Source organism: Capsicum annuum, chromosome 10 (assembly GCF_002878395.1).
Source record: "Capsicum annuum cultivar UCD-10X-F1 chromosome 10, UCD10Xv1.1, whole genome shotgun sequence".
Classification (NCBI taxonomy): Eukaryota; Viridiplantae; Streptophyta; class Magnoliopsida; order Solanales; family Solanaceae; genus Capsicum; species Capsicum annuum.
This window is the reverse complement of record NC_061120.1, coordinates 115,470,711-115,481,748: the sequence shown is the minus strand read 5'-3', so window position 1 is coordinate 115,481,748 and position 11,038 is coordinate 115,470,711. Positions and strand designations below refer to the sequence as shown.

The 11,038-nt window shown below is 37.6% G+C and overlaps 1 protein-coding gene across 6 annotated transcripts in view; it reads right to left on the bottom strand.

The window, feature by feature from the left end:
• Nucleotides 1-313: 313 nt before the first annotated feature.
• LOC107845562 (dynamin-like protein ARC5) overlaps nt 314-11,038 on the bottom strand; it is a 60,868-nt gene continuing 50,143 nt past the window's right edge. For 2 of the 6 annotated variants that reach the window (XM_016689959.2, XM_016689960.2), the window contains exons 9-17: nt 8,895-8,989; nt 8,199-8,356; nt 8,008-8,068; nt 3,226-3,288; nt 3,005-3,105; nt 2,250-2,307; nt 1,366-1,707; nt 742-906; nt 314-653 (exon numbers count right to left, since the gene is read on the bottom strand). In XM_016689959.2, the coding sequence (XP_016545445.1) occupies nt 579-653; nt 742-906; nt 1,366-1,707; nt 2,250-2,307; nt 3,005-3,105; nt 3,226-3,288; nt 8,008-8,068; nt 8,199-8,356; nt 8,895-8,989 (1,118 nt within the window). In that variant the 3' untranslated portion in view covers nt 314-578. The remainder of the gene's footprint in view (nt 654-741; nt 907-1,365; nt 1,708-2,249; nt 2,308-3,004; nt 3,106-3,225; nt 3,289-8,007; nt 8,069-8,198; nt 8,357-8,894; nt 8,990-11,038) is intronic. The other 4 variants (XM_016689962.2, XM_016689963.2, XM_016689964.2 and 1 more) reach the window with 3 other exon arrangements.

Sequence of the window (11,038 nt, the reverse complement as noted above, 5' to 3'; positions counted from 1 at the left end):
TTTTGGGAATTCTGAAGTGACTTGAATATGATTTGGAGCTGTGTGGTTTCAGCTATGGTTGGATTGGGTGGAGGTGGAAGAAGAAATGAAGGGGAAGGGTTGGGCGGGTCGGGTTTAAAGTAGGGGATCAAGTAATTTAGTCGAATAGTGTATTTTGGGGAATCCATCCATATGAGGGAGGGGTATGTGTGATAAATATAGTAATGGTGTGAGGGTATAAATAGCCGGATGGTATAAGAGCAGGCAAACTTAACTAACAAATGTAAGTAAAGGGGTATGTTTGGCCCTTTTCACTAGAATATATGAGAAGTCATTTTGCAGCCTCAACCAAAAAAACGGACAAACCAATTGAAGAGCATAATTCAAGCAATTAATTACATAGTACAGGTCTTTGTTAATCTAACAGTCTTAAGATGTGAATAAGGAAATTGTAATAAGACCTTCAATCATGTTCAGGATGTATCATCATTTCTTCTTTCAATCTCTAATAAAATGAAGCATGCATTCAGAAGGCATAATTATGGAATATATTACTCTTGCATTTAGTACTCTCCAGGAGACATCAATCAATGAATTAGTTACTGCCCAAACTTGGCCTGCTGTGAATTAAGTTGCTCATGTATGTAGCGAAATTTCTCTTTAAGCTTTTGTACCTGCAAATTTTGTCAATGTTTAAGAAACCAAAAGGGAGGAAGTACTCCAAGATTGACTATTACACAGGAAGGAGAATGGAGCAGATACCCTTTTCAGTTCAATTTCAGTTTGCCGCTTGTCTTGCACTACTGAATGCCGCAGGTTAGTAATGTCAAAAACATTATCTAAATCATCTTCAAAAGCAGATTCTAAGTCTTCACGAAGCATTGCAGGCAACTTGTCAACAACAGGCATGAGGAGAAAACAGTTGAACTGCAGAAAACAACAATTTCTTAGAATACAAACAAAAAGAGGACGTAAAAGCAACCAAACTTAATATGAATTGATTTTCGAAGAAGTAAATGATCAAAAACATAATTGAATTGCATTTGATCCAATATTGAAAGATGTTGCAAACTCTAGGGATAGGGTCCAAGATGGTGTCTGATGCTTAGATAAGCAAATTAGTGATATGAGTCACAGATTTACACATAACACAAGCATTTTAATACCCAGATATTATGAACACTTAAGTTGGGATTAAGGCTTAAGGCATGTTTCCTTGTCAAAGATCAAAAGTCTGAATCTTACATCGATATTGTCTCTAAATTTCACGTTTAAATTGTTTTGTCAACATCTGAATGCATATAATTTTATCTGAATCATTCAGATCTCAACCCATTAAATATTCTCTGTGGCCAAAAAGATTTAGTTCTGCTGAGACAAACATACCTTTAGTTCTGTCGATGCCAGGAAGTATTCTCTTATGCCATGAAAAATTTGTTGAACCAAGGCATAAACAATTCTTTCAGAAGAAGGAGCAAGCCTCCTGTTCCAAAGTGTGCTATCTAAAAGGTCAGCCAATCTTGTTTCTGTTGTCTGAGTACTCATATTTGAATCATTCCCTGAAGCCAAATGACTAAGCTTTACATCTGTCCTGGACTTAACATCCTGCTTGTTATCACTGGCTGCAGACAGATCTTGAGGAAAACCAGTAGATGTGGAATTACCAATAATGGAAGACTGTTCGGATCCACCAAATGAATCTAGGAATTGACGTAACCCGGCCCGATTCTGAAAGAATAACAGTATGTATGCAGATAGATTAGACCAGCAAGGATTTATAGGAGGAAAACAATGAACGAGTTGTTACCAAATAAAATGACTCATGTCAGCCACTAGAGACTCAAACCAGGAACAGAGGAAAAAACAATAGACAGTGGATAAACTTAGAAAAGATGTGGCTATGTTTACATCTTATATTGTCTAAACCTATCAATGCAAAAAACTGTGAAACCCAAAGATTGATAAAAGATATACTCCATCCGTAGTTTGACTGGGCTTGAAGTTTAATAAATATGAGAAGACTTTCGAAAGCTGTGGTCTAAAATGAGTCATAGATGTTTGTGTGGCTATAAATCATCTTGTTAAGAGTGAAATTGACATCTTAAAGTTAAATTGTTACTAGATAGAGAAAAGAGTAATTCTTTTTGGGGACTGACTAAAAAATGGAAGTGTCATAAATTGGGAAGAGACGGAGTTCATTTTTTGACAAGGATAAAGATACAGTCATGGGTCAGCCACCATTAAACTTTTATTACATGCAATCACCTGACCTTATTGTGGAGGGACCATGTCACATAACGAGTGGTGCTCACTAAATCCTCCATGCACCTGGAACACATACAGAAAACAAAAGACAGGATATCAATCAAATGTTGAACTGAACGCAATTTTCTTGGCATCTATGAGAAGTATCCTCTGTGAGCATGGGAAAATAAAGTTTCAGAGTTCATGCTGTAAAAAGTTGAGAAGATACAAACTAGGAAAGCATAATGGGAACCACACCCACTTAGGTTAATCTAAAATTGTAAGAATAGAGATTTTGAAGCGATTTTAACAAACTGCTAAGCTCACTGGGATATCTGGAATCACAATAGTAACAACAAGGATTGGAATTTAGATCCTGGTGTCATCGCAAGATAAAACAGAGATAACAAGCTTACCAAGATAAAAGTAATTTGTATTCAAACACAAAGTTTACGCCATTTTATGATTATGGAGCATAATAGTTACAAATAAAAAGGGGAAGAGTGGGTAAGGTGGGGTTGGTGGTTTGGGAGGGGTGGGGGGGGGGGGGGGTTCAGGTTGATTATCGCCAATTATTCAAGTCAGATATCTTAGACACAGTTAATGATAATTGATAACCATCGAACAAATTAAAGAAACTAAAATAAAAAATTTATAAAGAAAAAAAGGTCAGGATCATTTGGGTTTCGACAGTTGGAGCAAAAGAACCTTATGAAAACCACAAGCTATTATTGGGAAAAGTAATATGAACATGAAAATATAGATGGAAAAAAGCATTTACTTTTCACGGCATGATTTTTCTGTGGATTCTGCAAAATTGTTGAAGGCATCTGCTACCCGCCTCAAAAATACATCATGGCCACTCAGGTACTCACCTTCTTTCTATGGAAACAAGTCAAACATCAAACCATTGGTTTTCGGAAAAGCATGACATTAATTGCATGAATCTCCAAACTTTGCAAGGGAAGAGCAGCAAACAAGCAATACAAAAGTGATTTATACCTGAAGAAGATAAACAGCAATTGGAAGTAACCGTTTCAGAATGTATGATAGTCTGCAACCCAACTGTGGCAAAAGTGGCAGACTTGGTTAGGTTATATAAATATGGAATAGCAATCAGAAGAATGAAATGATAATAGAAAAGCAAGAACAATTACGGAGAATATTATAGACCTGTAACATGCCAAAAGAAGAGTATTTTTATTCCTGACGAATTTTCTCCAGCTAACTTCATCAACATATTAGAACTGATGCACAGCTCTTGATGTTTCCAATTAAAAATGAATTTTTCATATTGGGGAATTACATGTTTGATACAAGATATAATATAGACAGACAATATATACATATATATATATATATATATATATATATATATTGTATGAAGCGGAGTGTTGGCCAGTCAAGAACTCCCATATTCGAAAATTGAAAATGGCAAAAATGCGGATATTGCGTTGGATGTGTGGGTTTACTAGGGGTGATAGGGTTAGGAATGAGACTATTCGGGAGAAGGTCGGAGTGACTTCGGTGGAGGACAAGATGCGGGAACTGTTGAGATTGTTTGGTCATGTGATGAGAAGGGGCACGGATGCCCTAGTTCATAGGTGTGAGAGGCTAGATTTAGATGGTTTTAGGCGAGGTAGGGGTAGGCCGAAGAAATATTAGAGAGAGCTGACTAGACGTAACATGGAGCAGTTAGAGCTTACTGAGGATATGACCCCTGATAAGAAGGTTTGGAGGACGTGAATTAGGATAGAAGGCTAGTGCATGTGGGTAGATCGTAGTTAGTAGTTAGGAGAGCTTTAGGGTGGGGGGTGCCTTTGGTTCGTTAGTGTAGGGCATTACTTTGTGGGTGTCTTATTTCTGTTATTCCTTCTTGTTTCATGCTTTATTATGAATTTGTTTATTATTCTTTGTCTTGAGCCGGGGGTCTATCGGAAACAGCCTTTCTACTTCTCCGGAAGTAGTGGTATGGAATGCGTACATTTTACCCTCCTCAAACCCCACTGTGTGGGAATACACTGGGTTTGTTGTTGTTGTGTGTGTGTGTGTATATGCACTCAGAGAGGTCGCGATTACGGTTATTACAGGCTTATTAAGGTTGAGGAGGTCATTGTTTAACATCATTTTTTGGACGGCGAAGATGTTTGAAGTTTGGAGATGGAGTATAATGATTCCATTTTATAAGAACAAGAACAAGGGGAACATTCAGAGTTGCAATAACTATAGGGGTACCAAGTTGTTGAGTCATTCTATGAAGGTTTGGGTAAGGCTGATAGTTGAGGCTAAGGAAGATTGTGACTATTTTCGAGAATCAGTTTGGTTTCATGCTAGGTCGCTTGTCTACTAAGGCCATTCACTTTATGAGGAGATTAGTGGAGTAGTATAAAGAGAGGAAGAAGAATCGATCTTGAGAAGGCGTAGGACGAAGTCACCTGGGAGGTTCTATGGAAGTGCTTAGAGGCTAGAGGTGTGTCCGTGGCATAACTAGGTCGATTCAGAACATATACGACGAAGCGAAGACTCGGTGGGAGGAGATTCAGAGCACTTTCCGGTTTTGACAGGGTTGCACTAGGGATCGACTCTTAGACTGTTTTTATTAGCCCTGGTGATGGATGTATTAACGCGGTGTATTCAAGGGGAGGTGCATTGGTGTACGTTATTTGTTGATGATGTAGTTTTGATTGACGAGACCCCAAAAGGAGTTAATGATAAGTTGAAAGTTTGGAGACAAGACCCTAGAGTCTAAAGGTTTAGGTTGAGCAGAACCAAGACGGAGTACTTGGAGTCCAAGTTCAGTGATTTGACGCACAAGACTAACGTGGAAGTGAAGCTAGATTCCCAGGCTATTAAAACGAGATATAGTTTCAAGTATCTTGGTTCTATGATTCAGGAGAGATTGACGAGAATGTCACACACTGTATTGGTGTAGGGTGGTTGAAATGGAGGCTCGCGTCGGGAGTCTTGTGTGACAAGAAAGTGTCTTATAAGCTTAAAGGAAAGTTTTACAGAATGGGAGTCCAACTGGCTATGTTATATGGAGTGGAGTGTTGGCCAGTTAAAAAATCTCACATCTAAAAGCTGAAGGTAACGGAAAAGAGGATGTTGAGATAGAGGTATGGACTTACTATGAGACATAAGGTTAGAAATGAGATTATTTAAGAGGTAAAAGTGGCTTCAGTGGAAGACAAGATGTAGGAAGTGTGGTTGAGATGGTTCAGGCATATGATGAGAAGGTGCAGGGATGCCCCAATACGGAGGTGTGAGGGTTGGCTAGAGATAGTTTCAAGCGGGGTAGAGGTAGGCCGAAGAAATATTGGAGGGAAGTGATTATACATGACATGAAGCAGTTACAGCTTACGGAGGACATGACCCTTGATAGGAAGGTGTGGATGACATGAATTAGGGTAGAGGGTTAGTGGGTAGGAGTGCATTCTTACTAGTAGGAAAGAGTGTTTTGCTTGTAGCGGTACCTATAGTTGTAGTGTTATGCGTGTGAGTATAGTTTCTTGTTCGTGGTGTTTTGGGGATGTTTGTGATTGTGGATAGATAGTTTATAGTAATACCCTGTGGGTGCTTCGTTTGTTTTATTATCTAGTGGTGTGTTATCCCACTTTGTTGATTGATTTTATGTTTGTTATACTGCTATTTTTCCTAAGCCGAGGGTTTATCGGAAACAGCCTCTCTACTTTATCTAAGATAATGGTATGGACTGCGTACACTTTACTCTCCTTAGACCCACTTTGGGAATACATTGGGTATGTTATTGTATAAGTATATATATATATATATATATATATATATATATATATTTTTGTGATACTATTCTCTTTCTTTCCCTAACTTAAGCTCAGGTTCAGCCCATATTACATATCCCAACTTCTTTTGGTTAAATGCACAATTTGAGAAACTGACTGCTACAATTAGGGATCTATTTCTCACACTCTACCCTGACGAATCTAGGATTTCTTGAACATGGGTGCACCACTTAAAACAAAAGGAAAAGATGTATTTAGTGGGAATTGATCCAAATACACCCTTGTGGTGGGGCCATTTCCCGAACCTTTCGCATAGCAGGAGCTTTAGTGCACTGGCTTTTCTTTAGTGGGAATTGATTCCTACTCCTCTAGGTAAAAAACCCAACCTTCAACCAAGTGCACCATTAAGCATTGTAGCATGGGTTGTAAAGCATAGGTGATGCAAGCCAAGTTTCATCAGAACTTTATATACCAAGCCGAGCTAAGGAGTCTGTAAATTTCTAATCAAGTGCTACTTTTGAGTCTTGGTGGGTGCTTCGAATAAAGGCATAAAGCTCAAGAATGTGCTAAAGTGGAAGTACTAAGAAGAAAGGAAAAATGAGGCTATGTATGCAAAGAGACTATTTGTAAAACATAAGCCCCGTGACTAAGAAGACGATGAAGGCCCTATGTCATTAAGGGTACTTTCGTAATAATTATCATTAGTCTTCATCCTTAGTCTAGCTTAAGTATAAATACTACACTTAGCCGTTATATTAGATTAGACTATTTTGATATGGATGTGTGAAACTCTTGTGAGAGTTAGGCAATGGCCTTGGTTGCTAAATCGTGTTGATGGATTGCTTGCTAGAGGAAATCATTACTCTTAAGAGTTAAACAAAATAAAAAATAAATTAAATAAAATTCTTTGAAAAAACTACTCTAGAGGGTTATTTCTATAGCATAGGTGCCTGATTCGGATTAATCTATTGAGGTCTTAGGGTTTAATATACCGTTTGGTTGCTTTTGATTTCCTTTTCTTGTGTCTTGCTTTGTTTTATAGATTTGGTGCTTGTTTGGATTCACAATTGGAGACTTAAGCTTTAATATGTCTATTGTTGCCAATTAGTTCCTTACTTGTGTCTCTTCTTCTATCTTTATCTTTAATTTCTCGTTCTTAGAGTTGGGGTTTCGATTCCGCGTTTTTCGTATAGCATCAATGGGTGCCAAAAGATATTATTATACTAATTTAGAAAAAATATACACTAAATACCTAGTTGTTTTACACAGAGACCAAGGGTTCACGTGCCCCATTATTTGCCTATAAATTTGCCATATCTACCCATATGGAGAGCTCCAGGTGTTTTGGGAAAAAAGGTGGCTCAGCGGGTAGTGACAATCGATATTTAAGTATCCACTGCAAATATGAACAGTGAAGATTTTATATCGTTAACCAGTGTAATCTAATTTACCTGCAAGGTGCATATGGTATTCTACTTCATTAGATATAATACTGGACTCGTTGACAGTTTTCATTGTACCCTCGAATATGTTTGCCACTCATCCCACAAGTTTGGGATAACACGGTGCATAGGAGGGTTACATTGAAAGTTTAGTACCTACCATAGGTATGGGCAGCATAAACATAGAGAGCTTTTAAAAGTGGAATATGGGTCTTTTAAGATTCAATCCATGCCCTACCCGTTGCCATTTGTGTCAACATACAACTAAAGGTCAGTAATTGTTAGAGGTGTTCTGTTGGTATAAGTTTTTCACCCTTGTACTATAGTCATTAGTGTTATTTTAGTGCAAGTTTTTCACCCTTGTGCTATAGTCACAAGACTCATACATACCACATGTTAAGTCCTAGAAGAAACGGATTGTCTCACCAAATCTTAGAATACTTGTCTAGCCCTACCCCTACATAACTTAGCTGAGACTTGAAATAATTCACCACCTAGCATATATGTTGCAGATGATTTAACTCCATAACAGATGACAGTTAGAAATACAGAAAATTCAAGAAATAATAATAGCACCAAGTTACCTGATGAAGGAAAGGTTCAAATGTATCACGAGCCTTGGCAACAGCAATTACACAGGCTGTTCTAAATGCTCAATGTTTCAAGCCAGGTGAAACAAGAATTAGCAAACAGGAATCAGAAAATAAGAAGCAAACCTAGACATAAATCAAAATGTAAAACCATGCTCTCAAGTGCAGTCCAAGTGTATAGGCACCTGGAATAATTAGTTCCATCATGAATGTCTTCAACTCCACATGCATTCACTATTTCTTCCCGTGTAATTGGAGGGCATTTAATTCCTCCAACAACAAAACGGAACTCAGCCATTGCACGATGATATTGGGCACCTCCATAAAGACGCATACCTGCATTCTGCAAGGGATAACAATAACTTCACTAATAGCAGCTTTTGATGAAACTCCTGGCAAAGCTATTGACAGAAGACTAGATAGACTTGACTTAGTCAATAGCATATCTACTAAGCAGATAATTAAGACATGCTGAAAGTAATTCATTCTCCTCTTTCAGCTCCAATTTAAACAAATACTCCTAAAACAGCTTTGAAGATGAAAAGTTGAAAAACTTGTGGAAAAAGCATATGAACCAGCATCTACTATGTAGTAGGAAACTGCTAAACGAGTGTTTCAATCTTTAAACAATACCTAAAGAACAAACAAAGTAGTCTAACATATGCAATCTGCTTTCCATCAGAATTAATCGAAACCAATTAAATGACCCAATCTCCCTCAAGGATATAAGAATCACTGGCAGAACAATATCTGACGTGCCTCAAGCAGCTGTTACATGTGCATTGCGTGTCTAAGTATCCACTTCCAAATTTTTCTTCTTTTTTTAAAAAAAAAAAAAAATCTGACTACGGGATCAAAAACTAAACAAAATTTACACATACATAAATGCTTACAGGTATCAGTTTGTGGGGGAATTGAAGACCATCAGATCCAATAAATGCCCCTCCATTGACCCTTTCATCTTGTAGGGTTTCTCCTGCACCCATACACAGAGTTGAGTTTGCTGAAACCCAAACATATACCAAGTAGGCTTCTCCCTTCAAAGATATCAGGAGTTTGCAGTTTGACTTTATCATAAAAATCACATTTTCCAGTTGGTTTAATTCGGTCAGTTCCGCTCTATTGTTACGGGTTCACTTTTCATCTTTTTAAATAATAAAAATACCGGAAACCCCGATTAAAATATTACTCCCTCTGTTCCAATTTATGTGACACACTTTCCTTTTTAGTCTGTCTCAGAAAGAATGTCACCTTTCCATAATTAGAAACAACATAACTTTAAAATTCTTCTTTTACCCTTAATGAAATGATTTATAACCACAAAGTATCTAAAGTTTGCTTTAGACCACAAATTTCAATAGTCTTCCTTTCTTCTTAAACGTTGTGCAGTGTCACAAAAATTTAGATGAAGGGAGTACAAGATAGAATAATATATCTATACAAACACACAAACATGCATAGAATACACACGGAGCCCACAGGCCACGGCTAGTAGGGTTTCTGATTTCCCACTCTACTTCTTCCTTTGGATTCCTAGTCCAAAGTCCCATTTAATTTGCACTCCTTTATGCCACTCTGCCTTTAACTTGTTTCTTTAGTTTTTCAGACTGCCGGTCTTTGACTTCTTAGTTTGAAATTTTGTTTCAGGCTGCTGCCCATGCATTCTCAGCTGAATGTTCACCATCCTAGTGTCATAGCCATTGGCTATGGAGCAATGGCATAAGGCCAGCAGCCCAGTCGTGCAAAATTTATGCATGTTTTTATTTCATTATTTTTAATGTCATTTTAAATATTATTGCAACAAAATGGGAAGAAAATGAATCTTGGGCTTAAATCAACCCGAAGTCAGCTTATGATGTGAGAATTGTTAAAGACCATATAAAGATACTATGATAAAAGGTTAGTAGGTAGTTGAGTGTTGTCTCGTTTCCTAGAAGGACAGGTTTACCAGTAGTAGTAGCATTTTTCTAGTAGTTGCCTGTGTTTCGACTTTTCTTACTCCCGTATCTAATGTGCTTCAGTTATCACATTAGTTGTCTATCTTAATAGCTCCTTTCTCGAGCGATATGCAATGTTTTCCCTATTATTTTCTATGTCATGTTTACTTCTGTATTGTTCTTTTAGCTACTCTGATGCTTGTTACTCAAGCTGAGGGTCTTTCGGAAACAGTCTCTCTACCTCCTTGAGGTAGGGTTAATACAACGTATACCATCCCCAGACCCTACTTAAGGGACTACACTGAGTTTTTTGTTGTTGTTGACGATGATTTCACTATTGTCTATAAGTTGAGAAGTGAAAACAAAGGCGCAGATGCCTTAACCCGTTGTACTCAACATGCTGATTTTTTTTTACTTTGGTGATAATCATGATGAGCCAGGAATTACGGCTCATTTAGCATCATTTGTATCGATATTTGTTGTCCTCAATGCCAATTTAAGTCGATTTTTATGTTAGTTTGTTTTGGTTTTAGGTGATGGGATCAAGAACCACAAAAGGAGCGTTTAGATGACAAAAAGGAGCAAAAACATGGATGATGAGGAATGGATGCAAACCACACAAAGGTCTCATGCATCACATAAAGTAGAAGAAAGCCAGTCTCCTCAATTTACTGAAAATGCGAGCCCCTAGGCCAAATGTGCGGATCGCGTACTCATTGCACGGTCACACAAACTGACAGAAGATCAAAGAACCAAAAATTCAAGACGGACAATGCAATCTCAAGGCCATTGTGCAGCCCGCATACCAATTATGTGAACCCGATTAAAGGACCTCGGTGGAAATTTTGTAATTATTTGTTCTCCGCATTTGTGGGCTTATAAGACAATCTTTGATTTCTGAACAATTATCAGCTTTCTTAGCATAGAATCTTCTTACTTTCCAAGGAAGTAATTGAAATTGTGGATTATATCTTTAGGTAATTTTGAATTGTTTAGTAATCAATCTCTAGCTGATTTAGAAGGAGATCTATTTGGTATAATCACTCTCTTTCAGTATTCATAGCTAAACTCCATATCTAAGGGTGTGT